This window comes from Caretta caretta, chromosome 2 (genome assembly GCF_965140235.1).
Source record: "Caretta caretta isolate rCarCar2 chromosome 2, rCarCar1.hap1, whole genome shotgun sequence".
NCBI classification, from domain to species: Eukaryota; Metazoa; Chordata; order Testudines; family Cheloniidae; genus Caretta; species Caretta caretta.
This window is the reverse complement of record NC_134207.1, coordinates 45,410,875-45,435,145: the sequence shown is the minus strand read 5'-3', so window position 1 is coordinate 45,435,145 and position 24,271 is coordinate 45,410,875. Positions and strand designations below refer to the sequence as shown.

Below are 24,271 nucleotides of genomic sequence, written 5' to 3'. Positions count from 1 at the left end.
ATTGTTTCTATTGAGGCTTGCTGGCAAAGTCCAACAACCCCACTTCCTAAGAATACCGTGATTGACACCAGTCTCTAGTAGCTATAACCCTGGTTGCAATGTAGGTGAGGAAACAGACTCGCTAATGGGTCCATTCTTCCTAATCCATGCTGGCAAACTGTAGTGAACATCATGAGTAATGCTGAAAAGGGCTTCAAGCTTCAGTGGTTACATACGACTGATATGGATGTAGAGATATGCCATAAAGACTAGACACTGGAATTCAGCCTCAGCTGCATGGGTTCCAATTCAAAACTGTCATTCCAGTGTAACGTTAATGGAGTTACACTGATGTAAAACTGGAGAAATGCAGTGGTGAATCAGACTTCAATTTTCCAGGCTTATTGGCTTGCACCATCTTCAACTTTACTTAAACATAGTTTTGAACTAGCATCATTCTTTAAAATGTTTATCATAACAATCCGTAGAGTATAAAGTTGTGGTCCTGAGGCACAGAATTAGTAACAATCTGGTTCAAAAACACAAGTACTAAATTACTAACTGAGCCAAAAAAGCGTATTTCCTACAGCATGCAGTAGCAGGGTCTATTTCTTCTTTTCTATCAATTATTATTTTGGCAAGCACCAGCATGGAACAGTATAACGCATGGATAAAGATTATCCCTGCCTCAGAAGTTAGAATAGGAGATCCAAATTACAAACTAAACAATTTAGCAGCTCCAGTTCTCTGCAACAGCATACCACTTATTATGCTACAATCCAGCCCAAGCCTCCATTCCAGCTAGTGAATTAAAAGCATTAATAGCTGCAGTGATTGCCATTAAATCTTTACAATTTTGCCATTTCAAGCAACAAATGTACTCTAGCGTTCACAGTATTCCTCCTAATTCTCACTGGGAATACTGTGCCATCATGGTAAACGTTAATTATTTGCAAATGGCAGTGGAAAGATTTCAGTGGTGACCACTATACAGGCATGGCAGTGGGTATGTCACTGCTAATGCAGAATAGGCTGAAGGAGCCAGTTTAGATAAAGTACAAACTAGTTTTGAATTTTAAATTTTTGTTTAATATACAGCTAATGTATGTGTTCTTAACAACTTCACATGCCCTGCACGTTCTGGTTTCAGCATGACCTAGCCCAAAACACGGAGACTCTTGTGAGATTTCAAACTCCATCTTGTAATATTTCCTTACAGATTTCCATCCCAAAGAAGTTTATACAAATTCAGGTAAACTTCACCTTTGAACCGTCTGAAGTTGCCTACATAGAAACATCTTCACTCGATAAGGTTACAGGTCTTATTTATAATTCACAAAGCCTTTATCATTAACTTATACCATTGTGTGTCTATTACAGAATACTTATTTATTGTTAGGAAGAAGAAGATCACAAACTTTTTGGAGTATATAATATTTAAATCCCTCAACAGAAGTGCATGAGTACATATGAACAATTGTTCACTTGATAGACCACTACCAGTCCATCAAGTGAATAGTATACATAAGGTCTGTTTGAGTCATTGTTAGATTTTTATTAATGTGTACTATTTAGCGCTAAAGGAAATGTACTTGTCTTATCTTAGTTGCACATATTTATGTACTTTTACTTGTACAGAATAGTTAATTTTTAACCTATTACAAGAGTTTCTAACAGTTTAAAGCCATTAACAATAAAGTAGCTGTAAATATGAAATGCAAGATTTTCAAATGTCTGATTTTCTAATTTTTTAAAATAAAAAATGGACTGTCAAGCTGAACAAAAAAAAAAAACATATAGAAGCCAGAGATTAAAAGGAGCACACAAAAAAAACACCGTTGTTTTAAGTTGTAGAGAGATTTTCAGGCTTCAAAGTGATCAGATTTTTCTTTAGCTGCTCCTGGACCAACACCATGGAAGCTAAATTTCAGCTCAGAGTCAATTTTTCATGACTATAAACTATAAACCTAAAAAGTAGTTGTTCACAATGGTTACAGGGAAAACTGTTTTACTGTGGTGGTGCCATTTTAATCTTAAAGGAAAAGGTACAAAGACACAAACAGTGACACTTTTTTTTTTTTTCACGACACTTTTTCCTTGCTACTGGAGATAACAAGCTGGTAATTTTTAAAGGATGACTTATCTCATTACAAAAAAGTACAAAGGGGAATTATTGATATCGAGAATCCACACACAAAAAAGCAATATTTATAGTTGATAGGGCCTTAATTAAAATTTTGGAGTAATTTTTTCACTTGCTTTCTCACCCTTCCCTCAAAAATAAAAAAAACAAAACACTGCCTTAGGGGTCACTAATTCTGTTTCCATGAAACTGCACTTTTAAAGTTCATATTTTGTTAACCTTCCAGAGAACTGTAGTCTACTCAGATACTTCCAGATTTAAGATAATGTAATTATTGTATTTCCTTTTAAAAAAAGGCAAGTATCTGGTGCTCTGAGTGTCAGATATATAAACATCTCTTGTCAGGGTCCTGTGATTGAAATGAATACTATATCATTGAAGCATTACAAATTACTAATCCATAAACATAGCAAAGTAATTTTTTTTAAACCAAGCTAACAGGAATGGGTATATTTAAGTGAAATGGACTCAACTCCAGTCAGTTAAATCTTTATCCATCACCACTACAGAGGTAATTTGGGCATCAAATTCAATGGATTATGTTATGCAATGTGGCTTTTTACACAAATAAACTTGCTTTCAGACACATCCAATGTAAAGTACGTAACTAAATGATGATACACCATACATATCATCTAGTCCTGCGTATTTCTCTGCTCTTAAATTTTAACATGGAAACTGCAAACTTTGTCTTATGACTAAAAAGTTTTACACTCTTACACACTTATCAGGATTCTCTAACAGTCAAGGATCAATCTGCTGTTTCAGTTTATTGGGGAATTATGAAGACACTACATCCTTCCCTATTTCACCTGCTAATTACATGCAAAATCTTCTTCCCAGCATAGCTCAAAACTTAACAGTTCTGCATTACAGGTTTGTTGGAGATGGGCTCCACAGGTCATGATTCAAGTAGTTTCTTTCACACAAGGAGTAATTTCAGGGGCTTGCCAGCATGGTGGGCATTTTGGCTGTCACACTTATCTCTGGATTAGTCAGCTTCTTTCTTTAGATTCCCAACATGATTCATAGAAACCATTACCTGAAACAGTATTTCAGAGAAAGTTGTCCAAAGGAACTATACTGATGAACTAAGTCAGTGATGCCATTCCTGGTGATACCTCCTTCAGCTAACTGAAATTCATTTCTAGGACTTCTAATACCAAGACTGCATTGGCTAAAATGAGCCTCCTTCAAATTTCTTGTAACTAAGGGGCACTAAATACCAAAGTGGTTTACCATTGTAAGCATGTATTATCAGTATATGTTTTCTAGCTTCCTTCACCCATCACTGGTTTTTTGGTTCAGTGGCTGAACCAAAAAATATGTTTAGTTCTGAATGAAAACTGAAAAAAAAAATCAGTTTCTCACCAAAACACAAAAACAAACAATTTTTTTGTGGTTGATTTTACACAACACTTCCAAAACAAAACGGTGATTTGAAATGACATTTGTTTAGAAAATATCATTTTGAAACAAAATTTTGAAACACTTAATTTTGAAAATGCTGGGAAAAACATCTGGGTTTTTTTCATCTGAAACAAATTGCCAAATTCAATCAGAATTCCCAAAACGTTTTGGTGCCCTGAAAAAATGAATTTTTCAGTGAATTTACAATTTGCTGAAAATTTTTTGCCCAGCTCTGTGTACAACAATATTGCTCCCCATAGAGGAAGAGACAAAGAGGCACCATCAGCAATGTTCTTTCATCTCAACAGGCAGAAAGATGAGCAGAAGGAAAAAATGGCAACCTGGTATCAGTGGATCTTAGATAACCACAAAATAAACATAGTGCGCTATCCTGATGTGCTGCAGTACATTGGCTGTGATAGTCTCTCAGTGTGTAATTATTCTGATCATAGCCACACATCATCCAATATTGATGAATTCTAAAAATGCATACATTGAAATGTGATTATTCTGCAGCTTTCTGGTACTTCCAATTGTTGACAAAGACAGAGTCCTCCTGCTCTTTGAGTTTAAATTCTACTGATCTATATGGGGAGAGAGCTTGCCCTAGGAACACAGAGGGCTAGATTTACAAAGGGACTTAGCTGCCCAACTGCCACTTTAGTCACCTACATCCCAGAATCAGGCACCACTGATATTTAGAAAATCTCTGCTTTGCTGCCACTGAACACTAGAGGCACTTAAACTCACTCAATGCCAATGTTTTTCTAGGAAAAGCTCTAAGCCTGCTTACCAGGTTGGGCCCCTGAGGGGAGCTCACCCAAAATGGCCAGGGAGAAGGGAGGCAGAAGAATCTGCCTCATAATTTTTAGCCCACTGGTTAGCGTACTCACCTGGGATGTGGGAGACCCCTGGTTCAAGTCTCCCCTTTGTCTCAGGGTGAGAAAAGATTTGAATAGGAATCTGCCACCCCTCTGGGGACTGTTCTAACCACGGGGCTAAGGGATATTCTGATGTGGGGTTCCCTCAATCTCTCCTGTTGAGGCTGTTCCACTTTGGATGAATAATTAAAGAGTCTTTGGGGCAGAGAGAGAGTGCAAGCATGAGAAGGATTCTGTAGACTGGTGGTTGGAGCACTCACCCAGGACGTGGGAGACCCAGGAACACCCTCTCCCAGGCTTCCTTTAAGAAACACCTTAGATGCCTGATTTTAGGAGAGTGTTCATCACTGAGAATCCCAAGCAGAGATAGGTGCCTCCCTCCAGCCCAGACGCAGGCACCGAATTCTCTGACATACCCCTCTCCTTGGCATCTCTCATTGGCTAGCTTAGGCTGCTCTTCACTCAGTGTGGTGGCTTTTCTGAATTCCATTCTTAGGCACCAATCTCCCTCCATTGATTGTATAGGAAGCGTGAGCACTCACCTCAGGCTTTGTGAGTCCCAGAAATTTTCTAGGCGCCTAAAAGTAAGGTGTTGTGATGCTACGTGTCATAATGCTTAGAGTTCCTTTGTGTATCTAGCCCAGAGTCTATGGAGAAGTCTGTTGGAAATTTCTCATCTGTGAACTTTCTTTCTCAAATTGAATATAAATACAGGTCAGAAGTTTCTGTATGAGTCTGTTTGCTAAGAACAGATGTTTCCCAAGATGTGCTATTACATACAGTGGAATTCACTCCAACAAGTTCATTTTGATTTCTCTTGGTCTTTTAATAGTAACAGTCAAGAAGTACCTATCTTTTGGCTTAAATGATGAGGGTGGGGAATCAAACAGTGTTCATCTTATTACTTCACCAAATTCAAATTTGCATTCTGTTTCCCAGCTCCTCCACCTATGTACATTTGTGAATGGAAGGAAAACTGGTGATTATCACAAAAAGGGCTATCAGGAATTGAAATTTGCATTTAGTTCTTAATCTTCGATGAAAAGGAACATTTTATTGGTATTAAGAGAAAAAATAAATCAGAGGAACAAATATGAGCTTCAGCTGTAATAATTAAAAGGAAGAAGTCAGGAACTGGGGCTTGGCTAATTTAGAGTGGGACCGATAATGGACTTTTGAAGAAAATACCATACCTAATGGGACGGGATCTGGATTCACTGGACTCTGCTGTCTGGAATGGCTGCTGCTGCTACCACCTTTTTTTAAATCCTCTGCATCACTGTACCGCCGAATCCAGTAATTAAGCTCTTCACGGTCCGCTTCTTGACATCGCCGTAGTACAGTGAGAGATCGCCTTGTTTTTTCCACCATGTCCATGATGCAGTTTAACAGCTATTAGTAGGGGCCAGGGGAAGGGAGGAGCCAAAAGAACATTTGATTATGATGTGCCATATCCCCACAGAAAACTCTGTGAATTTAAGTCATTTTCTTTACTTCGATTGCCAGGGTTTCAAGGGAGAAGGATTATTTCCCTGTTCTTTTAAATAAAAATAAGACATACTACTTCCTTTTGAACACAGTAATTCCCTCTTGCTTAAAACTGTATTTCCTAGATATACATTCAAATCATTCAATAGTTATAAGATCTAATAAACAGCAAAAACAAATAAAAATTCCATTTTCAGAGCACTGATAAAGTGAGGGAGTGGGAAGCATCCTGGAGCCAGTGTTCAATTCTGATCACCCAGTTTCCCATTGGCTGCTCATATCAGCAGCTGGGATTTTAAAACAGGTATTTGGACCCAGAGTGCCAAAAACAGCATCCAAATGGGGAACTAAGCACTATAATTTAGCCACCAATGTTTTCAAACTTGTTCTACAATATGGAAAATTAAAGAAAAATTAATATACTAAAATATGTAATGCCAATTACAATATTGTAAAAGTTACTTTCTAAAGTCATGGACCCAGGTCCATTCAGACACATATACACACACACACTAATTAATTTTTTACATGGTCAAGGTGTTTCCATTCTTCTGCCCATTCTCTGTCTGTTAGCCTGTGATCAATCATTTCTTCTTGTCGTGTGCCATGCAACCCTGCCAAAAGTGGAAAAGATACTTACACCAAAGGATTCATCTAGAAAAGCTCTTTTATTCTTTCATTATCTATCTATTGAGTCTTGGTATTTACAATGCTCATCCATAACATAAACCCACACAATTTTTGTATGAAAGTTTATGTATATAGACACATACTACATACACACATGTACCATTTAAAGTTTATCAGTCTTTTCAGTGATATTAAAGCACAGATGTAAACAAAGGACTAGGAATCTTTAATGGTTATTGTATGCCAACTTCCTGGGATAAACAAAAATTTCCCTTCCATAATGAAAAACAATCACTAAAGGCAGATACAGAACACGAGACTTATATAAAACATTTCACTGCATCAAAGTTCTGATGCTGCAAAGTGTTCCATGAACAAACACCTGTCAGCAATAATTCTCTGCTCAGACCGCTTGTAAGATTGGGCACAAAATAAATCATGGGTACCTCACTAATGTTACAATAGATGCAGAAATTATTAATATCTTCTGGAGCAAAGGCAGCCCTGTAGAGATTGCTTCGCCATACACATAATATCAAACAAGGTTACAATGTGAAAATTATTAGTAGCTTTTGTTCTACTCTTTGTTTAAATTACTTTATTTTCCACACATCTTAAAACGTGTAATTTGCTGTTGATTTTTCTTCTTTTTTATGTAGGCTAGGGTTTGGATCAGTGTATTAAAATTTAAAAATTAGTCTCAACATGAAAGACATAGGGAAGGATGCGAGTTTTATGTCAGATATTGAGCAACTAATCCAAGTTCTAAAATTAAGAAATTCTCATGCTGGTAAAGTACATTAAAATGAAAATCTTAAACTGTAAAATGTATTAACAGAATAAATCTTTGTTGATATTAGACTTAATATTATTGAGAAGCAGCAGGAAAAAAACCTGATGCTTAGAAGATTTGGTCCAAGTTCTCAATAGGTTTGCGTATTATCGAATTGTTTTTTAAGTTAAAAAAACCCTCCGATCTTTGGATTAGTGGAAAAGAAAAAACTGTCAAGAATTGACGTAACAATTGTATCATTTACTATATGAAATTCCCAAGCCACCTACACTGCAAAAAAAAGTTAAATGGTTAAATATTGCCTTTTTATATCATACTTTCTTAACACAGAGGACTGAAAAAATATAAATAGTATGCACAGACCAAATGTAAGATGACTAAATGCAATGATTACTACAGTGTCAATACAGATTCATTAAGGGTTCATCTCATCATACATACTTAAATAACCATAGAAAATTCTAAGTAAAGATTTATGTGCATAAAGAGCAAGTTCCAAGTATACAGTGAGTTGACAATAAATGCTACCTTATTTGATCTTAATAGGTCCCAATGTATTGCCCACAGTTTGAATTCATACATTTCAGCCAAAGGGACAGCTTAGACTAACTTGAGAGATCTTTCACTCAAAGTTTTAAGCCTCTGCCCCCCACCCTTAAGGTCTCTGTAAATGCTGCTTATTTATTCTTTTAAACAAATCCTGAATAAAAAGCACTTCTGTGTACATTTTGCTTTAGAGTGGGGCATGCAAATTCAAACATAACAAAGTCATGGTGACCTGAGGAGTGCTTTAGGCACAGCCCTGAGCAGGGCGTGGTGTGAGAGCTACACCATAGGTAGGGATGGTCCCAGGGGGCATTGTGCCTCAGAGACATTATTCTGGGGGCAATTCCTTTTATTACCCTCTTGCTCCATGCAATAGTTATTTATTTCTGGCCTATATCAGCAATAAATTAAGACACTCCGTCTGCTAGTTTAGCTATGTTGGTCGTCATATGTGTGGGATACAGGGAAAGACAAGACCCCGTTCCCCTGACCATCTGTTCCAGAGTCCATGTTGTCCACACAGGTGTGAAAGACGTGCTTCTTACTCATCCTTACTCTCCTGTGTGGGTGTGTAATTAAAGTCACAATCTAGTCCAATATAGTAAAGCTATTATAAATATTAACTACATTAGGATCATAGATCTATCAGCAGAGGGCAATGTGAGAAAGCGGGCAATACAGTTCTCAACCAGAAAAAAAAATTATCACTGAAGAACAGAGTTTAATTATAAGAAAGAAAGAAAGAAAGAAAGAAAGAATCCAGGAAGTACACAGTTTCTCATTGTCCCTTACCCATAGGTCTGTTTCTGTCCCTGAGGTCCCTGTGGTTGGGATGTCTGTATGAGTCCCTGTAGTGGTGGGCAATGGCCATATCATCCAAACGATAATGCTGAGGTGGAGGTGGGGTGGGGTGAGGCAGACCATTGGGCTGGTAAGATAAGCCATTATTTGGACTGTACCGCTGGCCTGGGCTAATAGTGCAGGGCCGCTTGCTTGGATGCTCTGAGTGCAAAGGCTCTCTGTCAAAGCCGTTTTCTTTGGTTCTGAAAAATAAAGTACAGGAACTTTCTGTCACAATTTGAACAGGGCTGGCTATTGTTCAGATACGCACAGATAAGAACTGCCATTTGTGCTCCATGACTTTGGGGGTGAGGGTGGGGGAACATTTCATAAAGCAGTTTAATCAATCAAAATTTATAAGGATACATGTGCTCACTATAAACATCTCTGTCATAGCCTAAGAAACACTGGTAGAATAATACTCCCTATAGAACTTAAAAATACTCCTTATAAACATAAAAATGAAAACAATAATCACTGAGATTAAGCTTTGAACATGTGAGTACAGTATAGACTGTAATGTATTCATGTGTTAAGCAAGTGGCCAAGCAATTTTTATTTTTAAATAAAAGCAAAAGAAATCACCATTCTTAGTCAAGTCCAATTTGATGGAAAAAAGACCATACACTGGTGGAGGTACCCTGCCTTCATTGTTCCACGCAGAGATCTGGGGAAATCTGCAGCTTAAGAAATGTTTTCCTCCAAAGGGCAGCACATGGCCCTTAGGCTATATGTCTTAGAATGCTGAATCTTTGCTCTCAGTAATGCTAGGCTGATTTCCCACCAGGGAATTAAACAATATGATCACAGCAGGTTTCAAAGACACATTTGGAGTGTGAGGAAAGAATCATTCTTGGTGATAAGAGATGTTTTCCTTGAGAGAGGAGAGGTTACCTACCTTGTGCAGTAACTGTAGTTCTGTGAGATGTGTGGCTCTATGGGTGCTACTCTTCAGATCCACATTTGCCCCATGTATCTTCAATTGGAGATTTTAGGTAACTGTGCCCATTTGGCCAATTCATGTGCTCAAATCCATCTCATGCACTGCACTTGGCTATATAGAGCTGCACAGGTGAGCCACCCTCAGTTTCTTCTCTACTGCAAAGCTCCATAGGCAAGAACTCCGAAGCAGAGGGGAAGGAGGGCAGGTAGTGAAGCACCCACAGGGACACACAATCTCGGAGAACTACAGTTACTGCACAAGGTGCATAACCTCTCCTTTTTTCTTTGGGTACTCCACTTCGGGTGACTACTAAGCAGTACGCTCCAAGAAGGGAGAGGCTTCGGAGTCAAGTCCAAAACTGTCGATAGTACAGTATAACCAAGCACAGCATCAGGAGTCATGAATTACTGCATAATCATAGAATCATAGAATCATAGAATATCAGGGTTGGAAGGGACCCCAGAAGGTCATCTAGTCCAACCCCCTGCTCGAAGCAGGACCAATTCCCAGTTAAATCATCCCAGCCAGGGCTTTGTCAAGCCTGACCTTAAAAACCTCTAAGGAAGGAGATTCTACCACCTCCCTAGGTAACGCATTCCAGTGTTTCACCACCCTCCTAGTGAAAAAGTTTTTCCTAATATCCAATCTAAACCTCCCCCACTGCAACTTGAGACCATTACTCCTCGTTCTGTCATCTGCTACCATTGAGAACAGTCTAGAGCCATCCTCTTTGGAACCCCCTTTCAGGTAGTTGAAAGCAGCTATCAAATCCCCCCTCATTCTTCTCTTCTGCAGGCTAAACAATCCCAGCTCCCTCAGCCTCTCCTCATAAGTCATGTGTTCCAGACCCCTAATCATTTTTGTTGCCCTTCGCTGGACTCTCTCCAATTTATCCACATCCTTCTTGAAGTGTGGGGCCCAAAACTGGACACAGTACTCCAGATGAGGCCTCACCAATGTCGAATAGAGGGGAACGATCACGTCCCTCGATCTGCTGGCTATGCCCCTACTTATACATCCCAAAATGCCATTGGCCTTCTTGGCAACAAGGGCACACTGCTGACTCATATCCAGCTTCTCGTCCACTGTCACCCCTAGGTCCTTTTCCGCAGAACTGCTGCCTAGCCATTCGGTCCCTAGTCTGTAGCTGTGCATTGGGTTCTTCCGTCCTAAGTGCAGGACCCTGCACTTATCCTTATTGAACCTCATCAGATTTCTTTTGGCCCAATCCTCCAATTTGTAATGTACAGAAAAGATGAGTATGGAGGTCCAAGTTCCAGCTCTACATATTTCAGCAATGGGAACATTCTTAAGAAAGACTACTGAAGTAGAAAACAATCACATTGAATGGGCTAGTACTCTAAAAGGAAGTTGGAGATCATGCTACTGATAAAAGGTAAAGCAGCCAGATATCCATCAATCACAGCAGGGATGCATCTGTTATTACTACTGTTGGAGATGGTTGAGCGAAGAGGAATTCTGTACAAACACTGCTTGGAATTAGTCCCTCTGCTCTGGTGGTAGATGCTCAATAAATGAACTGAACTTTTAGTCATCGGTGTGATTATATTTTGCATCAACACCTGATAGTTGATTATTATAAACTGCAGAGTCACCTCATTATCATCTTGGCCCCCTGATGGTACCAAAGATCTTCCTGAGCTGGAACCCTTAGATTCTTTTGGTTCACTGGTGCTCACAGTACCTGAGGAACCTGCACCTCGTGGATACCAAGTCAGGAACCGGCGGGCACCTAAATAGTTGTCTCAATCAGCCACCAGGGTTTCTTTGAGGTAGATTCCCTAACTGGGGAACCTGGGCTCTGTTTCCTAGAGTCTTTTTTGAGGGGATTCTTGAGTTTTCTTTTTAGTAGCTCTTAGAGAGGTGTTGTGCTGAAGTGGTTGAGATGGTCAACTTGCTCAGAGACTGATGTATGGGGCTGGAGATGCCCTGGCCTGGGTCAGAAGCTGGATGGAGGGAACCCTCCATCACAAGGAAGCACAATTTAACCTCCTGGTTCTTTCTGGCTCTTGATTTTAAGGCCAGACAAAAAATTCATTTTGAGGAGGATGTGTGACTCCTCAAGCAATGGACACACTGGGAGTGTCAATTGTTCACCAGGAGAGCCACCTGGCACAAAAGGCAACATTTAAAACTAGGAGAGCCAGCATACCCTCCCCACAAGGTAAAGTTCTCTGCAGGGAAAAACTGAAAGGATGATAGTCCTTACAACATTTTTTTTTTAAACTACAGCTAACTACTACTGCTAACTAAACTAAGTGAAACTATGAAAGAAACTGCAGTTGAGGTAAGATCAACTCAGACGCTGCTGAGGCTCTGTCTCATGCCAAGGCACTTGCGAAAGAACGGAGGGCAGTTCACCTGCGCAGCACTAGGTAGCCATGGTGCAGTACACAAGGCAGAGTAGAGCTCATGACCAGGCCGAACAGGCACTGCTACCTAAACTCTCTGATCAAACTCGTATGGGGTATACACGCCTCTGAAGTACAGCGCCCATAGGACACTACTCAAAGCAGAAGCTAGATTTTTGTGCCCTCACAGCAGCTTTGATCAAAAACCCTGTGCATGCTGTTGATCTAAAGAGAAGACTGGTTAGGCCACAGTCTTATGGCAGCCTTCAACTGTTGCCACTCCATTCCTCTTAACAGATGGCACTTTCTCAGTGAGGTCATTTAGAAGAGTTAGTGATGGGCCAGAAAACTAGCCATAAAGAAACAAACTCAATTTGAGTCTATAATCAAATATTTCAAAATAAAGTGCACACAGTCCACCTGCAATCACACCATAAGCTAATATATATGAACCTAGCAATAAATGCCTGTTGACATCCTCAGGAAAAAACAGAGGTAAGTCGTTTCTATTCTGCCCAGAGACCATACTGCAAATGAAGAATGACTTTCCTTTCTCTACTATTACAGCCCAAGTTGATCATAATAACAACTCTCTCTTGATTAACTTAACCTTTCTGGTTTTTGTGAAAGTAAGAACTCATGTAGCATAGTGGGATCCACAGTGAACTAATTTCCAGTTTAACTGTGCATATAGCTAAGTGAAGGGAAGTTGCTTAAATGACTTCCAACTCCTCTTGTATTGGAGCTCCACTTCACTCTAGTTCTCAAACTGTGGGGTGCATGCACCAGGGGAGGTGCCATTTACAGTTTTTTCCCCCTCGTGGCTCAGGGTTTCTGGCTGAGCTATAGCTGATGCTGTAACTGATGCTAGATGTCACTGTTGGTCGCCTCAGCTGCTAGGACCGGACTGCAGTTTTGGCTGCCTGCAACAAAGGCCTTTGCAGGGTTTTCTGGCTCCTCCAGAGAGAGGTTGCCAGGCTAGCCTGCACCCTGCCTGTGCACAGCAGGAATGTAGCAGGGAGGTGGCTCAGTGGCAGCAGCTGGCTGCATCTTTTATTCTCCTAAGTGTGGGGATGAAGGACAGGGACCCAAGAGAACATGCACCCTTCCTCTCCAGCCAACTATACTCTCTCCCATGCACTGCTTAATAGCAGGCAAGAACAGCCTGCTGGAGAGGGAGCTGGGCAGGGGACAAGGACGGCATCTTGGGTGGGAGAGAGAGCAGCACAGTGGATTGAGCCCATTGCAGCGAAGAGGCGGGGCAGGTATCAAGGCCCACTGGAGTGTGGGTTAAGGGGAATTTCTATTTCAAGTGCTGTGGCAGTTAGCAACAGGAAATGAAGAGATGGGTTTTGCTAAAGCTTGTTGCTGGGAATAAAGATAGGCTTTCCAGAGACTCCATACACAAGCATTAGAGTCCACTGCAATTGCAGGGGTGAACAGAGGCCCCAGTTACCCCTCTCATAGCAAAAGGGAGAGGATCTTTTGCCAGGTACTTTAGGGCATCTGTTATAATGAGTATTTTTGAGCAAGGAAGTAAACAGTTAAAATTACTGTACACTATGTTCTAGAAAGCCAAATGATAAGAAATGGGATGGGACTGAGATGTGACCCCCATGAGTGCCAAGGTCACTATATGTTTAATTGCTGTCAGTGTAATTCATGCTGGTAAATGCCAATGGATAGCAAAACTTTTTGACTGTTCTCCAAGAATGCACCTACATATTTTACATTTGGCTGCATGCAGAACCTCAGATCTGCAACTACTCAAATCCAACCATGAAATTTTAATCTTCAAGTACACATTTGCATGAAAGTATGCAGATTTTTGTATGCACAAATCAAACTATGAATGCATTTTGTTCTTGAATATCAAGGTTAGAACGATAACCTCTAACAAAGATTAAAAAGTCAGATACTGTAGAGGTCCTGTTTTTTTTTCTACAGATGCCTTTATGTATGTCTCAGTGTACATAAAAAAACCCTCCAAGATCTGAGGGCAAGGAGGAGAGAGCCCAATTTCAGAGAATGAGGTTTTTTAACTGTAGACGTTCATGCTGAAGGATGTTTGGCATTTGGACTCCTTCTTTACTGAGATTAACGGCTGCCCAGTTACAACTGGGATTGACTGTTACTTCTCATCAAGAATTGCTGAAGGCACACAATCAAATATACAGTAAGAATCTTTAGTTTCAAACAACTGCATTCCTGAGCAGGAAATCAAACAGCACACGACTGCCATGGCTGGCAAATTAACTTTAGTGTTTGATACAAAATATTAAATGCAATTTATGATAATAATATTATTGAGGCCCGTGAATAGGAGTTGGGATGGAGAATGTTCATCCTTCATTTCTGCAAGATGCTTTGGTTTAAACTAATATTTACATGTAAAAGATTGATGACTGAATGAGTGATAATAATCTACTGGAAAAAATCTCTTTCGTGCCTATATGTATCAAATGATTTTGCCAATAAGATAGTATTGTATGCACAGCACAGATCAACATATAAATATCATGTGTATATTTACTTCTCACACAGAACCATCATACTAAGGAAGGGCTTCATGTCACAACTCAGGCAATTAATTTAAGAACCTGTAAGATATTGCTCAAAGAAGACTCCTAAACTTTTCACATTGGTTGCAAGGCTTGTGGTCCAATGAGGTACTGAGCATCTTCCACTCCCATTAACTGAGATGGCAGAAATAGGCCCTCAATTCCTGGCAGTGCCCATCCTAACCTGTGTGTCCCTGACACAGTCAATATCAACCTTCTCACAAGGGGGCATCACCTCTCGAGGAGGGCATTTCTCCAAACTGCTCTCTCAAAGTCCACAAAACTGTCATGACCGCTCTCACCAATGAAAGTCTTAACTGTTAATCTCTCCTTCCTCCCCTCCCCCAGACATGTATCAGATATTGCTGGCATACATTTTCCCACTTAGAATTATTTTTATCAGTCTTTTTTCCTAATAATTCTTTACATGCACTTGATGTGTCTGTCAAATGTACAGCTACTAGGTGACATGCTTCTATACTGCACAATGACAGTCTTTTAGGGCAGCCTCAACACAGGATAAATTTCTTTGTAAACAGCAGCAAATTTACACAGTTAATTTATTTAAAATTATGTAGAAGTTTAAGGCAAAGCATTCATTCACAAAAAAAAGTTGTTAGTCCAACTTTTTTAGCCTTATGACAGCAGGATATAAGCCGAAAACGTTGTAAACAAGACAGAGTAAACACTTTGTTCATGACATGTCATGAACAAATTATCAAAATGTGTTGTCTCCTCAGGTGTCAGCTTTTTCTCTCTTTCAGTGACTGATTGCTCCCAGTGTTATTACAGAAACAGATTGATCTTTTTAATGAGCTAGTTTAATAGACTCCAAAATCTCACCGTGGCTGCTCAGCCATGTCAGACCATATGCACCAAGAAAACATTCAGTAAAACACTACGCTCTGCTGTCACATTGCTCTATAAAACCTCACATACAGTAGATATGCATATGCAGAAAAATAACTAGAGATGGAAAATGCACATGCAAACAAGATGCTGAAATTATAAAAGGAAAAAATGTTATTGTAACTGGATATATTTTCTTGGCTATACTAAACCCCCCAAGACATACAAGTTTGCATATACACAATAAACGCTCCCTCTCTATTTTTCTTCCTAATTCTGTATTTCACCTCTACTGGAGTCAGAGTTAGAGCACACAAGCATACTTGGATGTATGTTGTATGTAACCACACTAGTACCAACTTTGGAAGGGAGTGGGCGAGAAGAGGAAACATATATAAGACCATATCCAACTGACTTCAGCAAGAGCAACGAGCACATATCAGGATTCAGAATCTGGTCCAATGTCTTAGTTTCCCTGGAAAGAAGCTGCCTTTTATCTTCATATACCCTGGTACGTACATTGTTGGCGGAGTGATAGTGACAGTTACACCTATTGTTAAGATACCTAACATTTTTGACATATTTTATATATGAAGATTTAAACAAACAGTACACACATCCTCACGTGTTTCTCCTACCCCCAGATAAAGAATATTTAAAAATTCAATATTTAATAAATTATGGAGCAAGAGGAGTCATTGGTTTCACCACTCATGTAGCTCTGCTGCCATTTTCTAGCTCTGAGGAAGGATTTATCTGGTTGATTCACTTGTATTATCAAATCTCAAATGATGCAGACTTCTGTTCAATAGATTTAAGACTCTTCTACACAGGATTCTCTCACTTTACTGTTTGGTGCGAGTACCATTATTACTAGGGTCACATGACAACTCCCCTGGGTTGGATTCAGTTGAAACTGTTGCCTGTTTCTTCTGTTCAGAGTTCCTTGACCATGTAAGATCTCTGGGTGCAGCTACGTCCACTAAGTTGTTCAATATTACCAAAACAGAGTCTTCTTTATGAAGCTTAGGGTGGCATTCCAATAAAGTAGAAAGTGTTTTTAGACCTTTTAAATTTGTAGTCATCCAGTCGTCCTTTAGAAGGATCATTCAGGGTAAAAATGTACTTCTAAATTCAGCATGACTCTGATCTGTTGACTCGTTAACAGGAGAGTTAGGATTACGCCAAGGACTGTGTAAGGGGTTGCCTTACAGCTCAGCAAAGCTAGTATGAAGTCTTTTGATAGCAGAATTCTCTCAGCAACCTGCATTGCTCTCTCCACCAGTTCATTCCCTTGTGGACAGTGAGAGCTTAAAATTAATGTATGTGAAATTTTACCTATCATAAAAGTTTAGAAATCAGCACTGGGAAACTGTGGCTCAATGTGAGTGGCTATTGGTTCTGAAATGCCAGAAAGAGACGAAAGTTAAAAGATATCTTCTTTTGACCTGTTCTCATATGGGTCAAATGAGAAGTAGAATTTCTGCCAAGAAAATTAGTCAAGGGGTACCATGTAGGTATGATCCTTGTTAGGCAGGTCTAGTGCTATTTACTCCACCCATCCAAGACCTAATGGGTAGTGTACTGTGGATATGAGAGTTTTTTAAAGTTGTGTCTATTATTCAAGCATCACATGATTTCACCTTGTATTCTAGGTCCTGCCCTATGATGGACTACCACACTGACATTTGGACTCACTCCCATCAATTTGTGAGACCTTCTTTTTCCAACATGTATCATTTCCAATATGTTATCCTGCAAAGACTGAGTGACTACGATATAACTGCCACAGGTAATTGGATTTTCAGCTTTGGTGATGTCCCCTCTCTTTGCAACAGTCGTATGTTGGATGTGGGGCTCCTGATAATTAACCAGGCCACCTATCTTGGATACCTTTTGCTGCTGTGTGTTAACACTTGTGGCTATTTCAATTTGTTTGAATTTGTGCGGGAGGTGTAGAAAAGAAATGCCATTCAAAAATTGCACCCACATAATCATCTTCAGCCTCTGGAGAATTTTGGTGCCCAATAGGACTTCTCAAAAAGGTGTCATCCAGCTTGTCATAAATATAAAGGGAAGTGTAAACTCCTTTAAAATCCCTCCTGGCCAGAGGAAAAATCCTCTCACCTGTAAAGGGTTAAGAAGCTAAAGGTAACCTCGCTGGCACCTGACCAAAATGACCAATGAGGAGACAAGATACTTTCAAAAGCTGGGAGGAGGGAGAAAAACAAAGGGTCTGTGTCTGTCTGTGTGATGCTTTTGCCGGGGACAGAACAGGAATGGAGTCTTAGACCTTAGTAAGTAATCTAGCTAGATATGTGTTAGATTATGATTTCTTTAAATGGCTGAGAAAATAGCTGTGCTGAATAGAATGAATATTCCTGTCTGTTTGTCTTTTTTGTAACTTAAGGTTTTGCCTAGAGGGATTCTCTATGTTTTGAATCTTATTACCCTGTAAGGTATTTACCATCCTGATTTTACAGAGGTGATTCTTTTTTTACTTCTATTAAAAGTCTTCTTGTAAGGAAACTGAATGCTTTTTCATTGTTCTAAGATCCAAGGGTTTGGGTCTGTGGTCACCTATGCAAATTGGTGAGGATTTTTACCAAACCTTCCCCAGGAAGTGGGGTGCAAGGGTCGGGCGGATTTTGGGGGGGAAAGACGTTTCCACACTACGTTTTCTCAGGAACCCAGATAAAGTTTGGTGGAGGCAGTGGAAGTCCAAGGGCAAAGGGTAAAACAGTTTGTACCCTGGGGAAGTTTTAACCTAAGCTGGTAACAATAAGCTTAGGAGGTTTTCATGCAGGTCCCCACATCTGTACCCTAGAGTTCAGAGTGGGGAAGGAACCTTGACACAGCTCAAAGAATTTCCCTGGCACATATTTTGCAATAGGTTAATATCTCAAATGAATGAGCATTCCCTGCCATCTAATGGGAACCTTATCTAGAGCTTTACTGTTTGTGAGTGGCATGAGTGGATTGAGGAATCACTAACTTGACATTTTCAAGACCTAGCACATATCTTGTGAACCTCTCACATTTATGTATGCTCAAATATCTGCTATTTTATTTTAGTCTAGCAGCCTCACTTGCCTTCAGACCTTGTTTTTCTTATGTTATGTTCTTTCACTGACTGCCCATAAACTAAAAAGTCACCCACAAAACTTTGCACTCCCTCTAGCCAAACTAGCGAAACTAGCCAAAATCCACTATTTGGATCTAATGGACAGACTATTTATGCAGATTCAGAAAGAACTCATCATCTGACACTATTTAATTGGACAATAGTTTAAAAAAATCAAGAGTCACTTTCTTCTAACAGTGAATAAGGAACTTTATTGGAATAAGGGAAAACAATATTGTCCCTTGTCCCTTAAGCTACTCTGTGAGTCTTTCTGTTTCTCCACTGGGCTTCCGCCTAGAATCATCCCTAGCCCCACAGTGCCCCTGGCTTCCTTCTACAGATTTAAAGAAACAGTAAATATATTCTTACACATCTGCTATGCAAAATCTAACAACTGAATAAGGAATTAGAGATCTGATTGCATTCTGAAGCAGTCTCTTTGTTCCTGTATTTATCAGGATACCATCAGACTCCCGGAGGTGCGTGTAGCACTACAGCTATATGTAGTTCTCTAGTATTTCCACAATACAACTGTATTTCATATTTGGGACTTGCATGTAGACGTGATAATCTCATCTGCATTCAAGAAAGTTAGTACTGTAATTACAGTCCCCAGTATGGGTGCCTATCCAACTTCCCATATTTAATATTTCCTCAGACAAAAACCCAAATACAGGCAGATTCGCATATAGAGTGGGAACGATCTGCTAATCACTTTAAGCTGCATACAGACATTGTGCACCAAATGGTTAGTGATAGTGCGGTGAACAGTTCTGTATTATTCCCAATTACATGTGGCCAAATTCTGCCCTAAGGCTTCTCCTGTGCATGCAATAGAGGTCCATTGTTTAGGGTCAATGGGAACATTTCATATGGGTCCAAGTAAAATTTGCCCATTATTTAGCTGTAACTGAAAAAAAATAATCTTGGAAAACTCAGCACAAATTTTGTAGAATGAAATGGAGCATCCCACACCACTCTAATTGTAATAGACATCAGCATGTTAGCTTTACATCCCAAAGCATGTTTACAATTGCAGAGTATTAACACTCTGGCCTTCTGACCTGTCTGGAGTTCGCCTCTTCCCGTTTTCGTTCACATCGAGAAGCAGCTCTGAGGAGTCAACAGGTGAGGTGGTGCTGGCATCCAGAAGCAGCTGTTCATGCTGAGCGAGGTACTGGGCGGGATTCTGCTTGGCCAGCCTTGCACAGTGCAGGAGCTCCCGCTGCAGCAGGGGCAGATTGGCCTGTAAGAGTGTTTCAGAAATTAAGGGAGCAGCTGAACGGCTCTCAGGCAGTTTCACAAAGATGAAATAGCAAAATTAGAAATCAATTAAAAGCCCACTCTGGGATGAGTCTATTTTGTTCATCTTGAATTATATTTATTTTAGTTAGCTGTGTTAAACCACATAGCCTCATTAGAGATTTGAGTCATGGCTGAAATACATGTGTGGGCACACATGAGAGTGGAAGAGTTTATTTGCTGAAGCATAAAACAAAACTGAAAATGCTATAAGAAAATAAAACAATTTTCACGTCCAAATCTTTAAAGGGTGGCAAGAGCACAGTACTAGCTCACTTTATGTCCTTTCTTGTTATTATACAATATTTGTGTTTCTATTCAGCTGTTGTCTTTACATGCATCTCCCCTAAGTAAATTTAATATTCAGATTGCAAAGTACTAACTTTCATTTTTTCTTGACTTAAGGATGAACACCCAGCTCTAACTTGGCACATGTTTATGCATTAGCTACAGTATTTAGTTATGTTATCACATACTACAGAAGTTATCAAATACTACACATTTTTCCCTACACTCTCAAATACACATACAATCTTAAAACATGTGAACAGATTATTAAAGATTTTAGAGTAATGTAAGTGTGCAAGAGACAAAGTTAGATACATGTTGTTCAACCTCACTTTCTCATGACTTTTAAACAATTAATTACTGCTATAAAAGTTCATTTTTTAAATGGAAAAGTATTTTTAAATCATAGAATAATAGGACTGGAAGGGACCTCGAGAGGTCATATAGTCCAGTCCCCTGCACACAAGGCAGGAGTATTATCTAGACCATCCCTGACAGGTGTTCGTCTAACCTGCTCTTAAAAATCTCCAATGATGGAGATTCCACAATCTCCATAGGCAATTTATTCCAGTGCTTAACCACCCTGACAGTTAGGAAGTTTTTCCTAATGTCCAACCTAAACCTCCCTTGCTGCAATTTAAGCCCATTGCCCCTTGTCCTGTGCTCAGCGGTTAAGAAGAACAATTTTTCTCCCTCTTCCTATAACAACCTTTTATGTACTTGAAAACTGTTATCATGTCCCCTCTCAGTCTTCTCTTTTCCAGACTAAACAAACCCAATTTTTTCAATATTCCCTCATAGATCATGTTTTCTAGACTTTTAATAATTTTTGTTGCTCTTCTCTGGATTTTCTCCAATTTGTCCATATCTTTCTTGAAATGTGGTGCCCCAAACTGGATACAATACTCCAGTTGAGGCCTAATCAGCGCAGAGTAGGGCAGAAGAATTACTTCTTGTCTTGCTTACAACACTCCTGCTAATACATCCCAGAATGATGTTCACTTTTTTTGCAACAGTGTTACACTGTTGACTCATATTTATCTTGTGATCCACTATGACCCGCAAATCCCTTTCCACAGCACTCCTTCCTAGGCAGTCATTTCCCATTTTGTATGTTTGCAACTGATTGTTCCTTCCTAAGTAGAGTACTTTGCATTTGTCCTTATTGAATATCATCCGATTTACTTCAGATCATTACTCCAGTTTGTCCAGATCATTTTGAATTATAATCCTATCCTCCAAACCACTTGCAACCTCTCCCAGCTTGGTATCGTCTGCAAACTCAAAATGGCTGAGAAGGATTTGCTCCATCTTTAAAAGAAATTAACCTTTTGAGGTAGACCAAGCATGGAGCACTTCAGCCCAAAATGTTCTGGAAAGTTTCAGACACATGAGAAAGAGGTTATAAGAGAAAATGCTTTGCCACCTTAGTTAAATCAAATGACACCAGGCACCAATTATCAGTTCCTGGTGATCAAAGGATGTACTATGTACCAAACAAATAGATATGGACCATCATCACAATTCTTGTTACAGCCTTTCTGTATTTAAAAAGAAATAACATTCTTCTCAGGGACTAATGGTCCATTTACACAGCAAGAAGAACCAAAAGTGGCAGTAAGTCTCAGAGCTCAGGTCAACTGACTTGGGCATGTAGGCTTGGCCTATGGAGCTAAAAACAGCAGTGTAGACATTCGAGCTCAGGCTGGAGCCTGGGCTCTGAGACCCTCCAACCTGGCAGGCTACTCTGCTATTTTTAGCCTTGCAACGGGAGCCTGAGTCAGCTGACCCAGGCTCTGAGACGTGGTGCTGTGGGTTAATTTTTTGCTGTAGACATTAGAAGCATAATTTGCTATTGGAAAAAAACAGCCAGTGCTACCACTTAGTCTACAGGCCCTCCAGGGAGTTAGAAAGACATTGCTGTAGAACTTTAGGACTCTAAAAGTTCATAGAACCTTTTCAACATTGTATTTTGTGTAAGTGAACAAAGCATTAGCCTATCTATATTCATTATTAATAAGATGCCTACCATCTAGTACAGGGGTCTCCAACATGGTGCCCGCGGGCGCCATGGCACCCACCGGAGCATTTTTGTGCACCCGCAGGACACCCCATTGCCAAAATACCGCCGAGAAGTGTTGCCATTTCTCGGGGGCATTTCGGCGGTGACGGTTCTTCCCGCTGCCGCTTCTCTGCGGCGGCATTTCGGTGGCAGGGTGTTTGGCGCCCGCCACAGTCTTCTGGGAATGGCAATATGCTATTCCCACAAGAATGGTTGGGGACCACTGATCTAGTAGATGTCATTCCAATTTTGCTGGCGGTGGCAACCACCACAACTGGGATGTGGGAGAGAAGGGGCTTTAAGAGCTCCTCACACATGAGCATAGAATTGGTCCAGCTAGCAGCCTGACTTAATGGAGGGATGCAGTGAAACTAACAATGCAAAGAGAATTATACGTATATAAAATTCTGAGAAATTGTAGGGTCAGAACCTGGATTACAATACTGCCATATAATTATATAGTGCTTTTCATCTTCAGTACTGTATGAACTTAAATTAACCCCCCAAACACCCATCTGCAGTAGGAATGTAGCAACATCCCCATTTCACAGATGAGAAAAGTGAGAACAGATTCATATGATTTATTCAGGGCCACAGACAGAGAGAATCAATATCAGTACTCATAAATTCCTGGCTCCTAGCTCCCTGCTTAAACCTTACAGGTAGGTGCCAACTTTTTTAACTAGGTTATTCTGTGGGATCAACAAAGCTGCCAGTTAATACAGCAGTGTGCTCAGATACTATGGTAACAGGTAAAACTATGAAGCTATAAGACACAAAAACTAAGTCATGGTCCAATGTGTCTCAATTGCATTAACAAAAAAATCAGAGAGCTTTATGTAAAGAAATAAAAGTACCAAGTGGACTTGTCTAAAAAAATCATTGCTTTGAATTTTTCCATTTACAATTTTGTTTTGTCACTTTTTGCTTTGTTTCCCAAACCTCAGTGAAGTCTCATCTCATCTTAAATGTTCCAAGAAGATACTATGTCTATTTTCAAACCAAATAATCTGTGACCCAGATATGGTACACTAATACTAAGGTAATTTTATCACTTAACTTATTATGAAGGAGGCTAATTAATGGAAGTGGGTACAAATAGGTATAAACTGGGCATGAATAAATTCAAGTTGGAAACTAGAAAAAGGTTCTAACAGTCAAAGAAGTGAGGTTCTGCAACAACCTTCCAATAGGAGTAGTGGGGGAGGGGAAAAGACAACCTAACTAATTTCAAGAAGGTGCTTGACCCATTTATCATGAGGTTGCCTGTGATAGCAGGGGATTGGACTCAACATCCCAGGTAGGGTGACCACCCATCCCTAAACCAGGCAGTAGTAAGAACCGACCAGGGAGCCTGGGCCACTGTGGGGAGCCTCAGAGTCTCGAACCTTCCACCTGCCCTGGACGGCATGCACCGGGGAGGGGGCACGGGCTGGGGCTGTTCTTGGGCACTCCACCCAGAGCAGGTGGAGGGTCCGGGGCTCCCCAAAGTGGTCTGGGCTCCCTGGACAGCTTTTACCATGGTCTCGCTCTGGCTTCCAGCCTGGCCAGGGGACGGGACCTCAGGGGGAAGAGTAGGAGCAGGGCAGGGCCACGGCAGAGGATGGGGCTCCTGCAAGTGTCCCGTTTTTGGATTTTGAAAAGGTAGTTACCATAATACCATGAGGTCCCTTCCTGTCCCAAATACATTTTTAAGTGGGCATCTTTCTATCTCCTGTGAAATCAAAGAATCATCCCACTTCAGGTTTGTGCCAGAAGGTGCACACTGTCCTTATCTTCCTTTCCAGAAGAGCTGGAAGATAAACATATGAATCTACTATCATTTATTATTTGTATTCAAGTAGCATCTAGATGCCCCAGTTGAGATCAGGGCCCAATTGTGCTAAGCACTGTACAAACTCTTAGTAAGAGACACTCTCTGCTCTAGAATTTACAGTCTAGACAGACAAGGTAGACAAAGGGTGGGAAAAGAAGCAGTAACATGCAGGCCAAAGGCAAAGCCAGGATTAGAACCCATGTCTTCTGAATCCCAGTCTAGGCCCCTATTCATTACACCACAG

At 40.2% G+C, this 24,271-nt stretch overlaps 1 protein-coding gene across 9 annotated transcripts in view; it reads right to left on the bottom strand.

Moving 5' to 3' along the window:
• RUNX1T1 (RUNX1 partner transcriptional co-repressor 1) overlaps positions 1 to 24,271 on the bottom strand; it is a 145,914-nt gene that overhangs the window by 32,210 nt on the left and 89,433 nt on the right. For all 9 annotated transcript variants that reach the window (XM_048841203.2, XM_048841208.2, XM_048841202.2 and 6 more), the window contains 4 exons: positions 19,624 to 19,805; positions 8,663 to 8,913; positions 6,430 to 6,515; positions 5,607 to 5,805 (listed from right to left, as the gene is read on the bottom strand). In XM_048841203.2, coding sequence (XP_048697160.1) covers positions 5,607 to 5,805; positions 6,430 to 6,515; positions 8,663 to 8,913; positions 19,624 to 19,805 — 718 coding nt within the window. The remainder of the gene's footprint in view (positions 1 to 5,606; positions 5,806 to 6,429; positions 6,516 to 8,662; positions 8,914 to 19,623; positions 19,806 to 24,271) is intronic.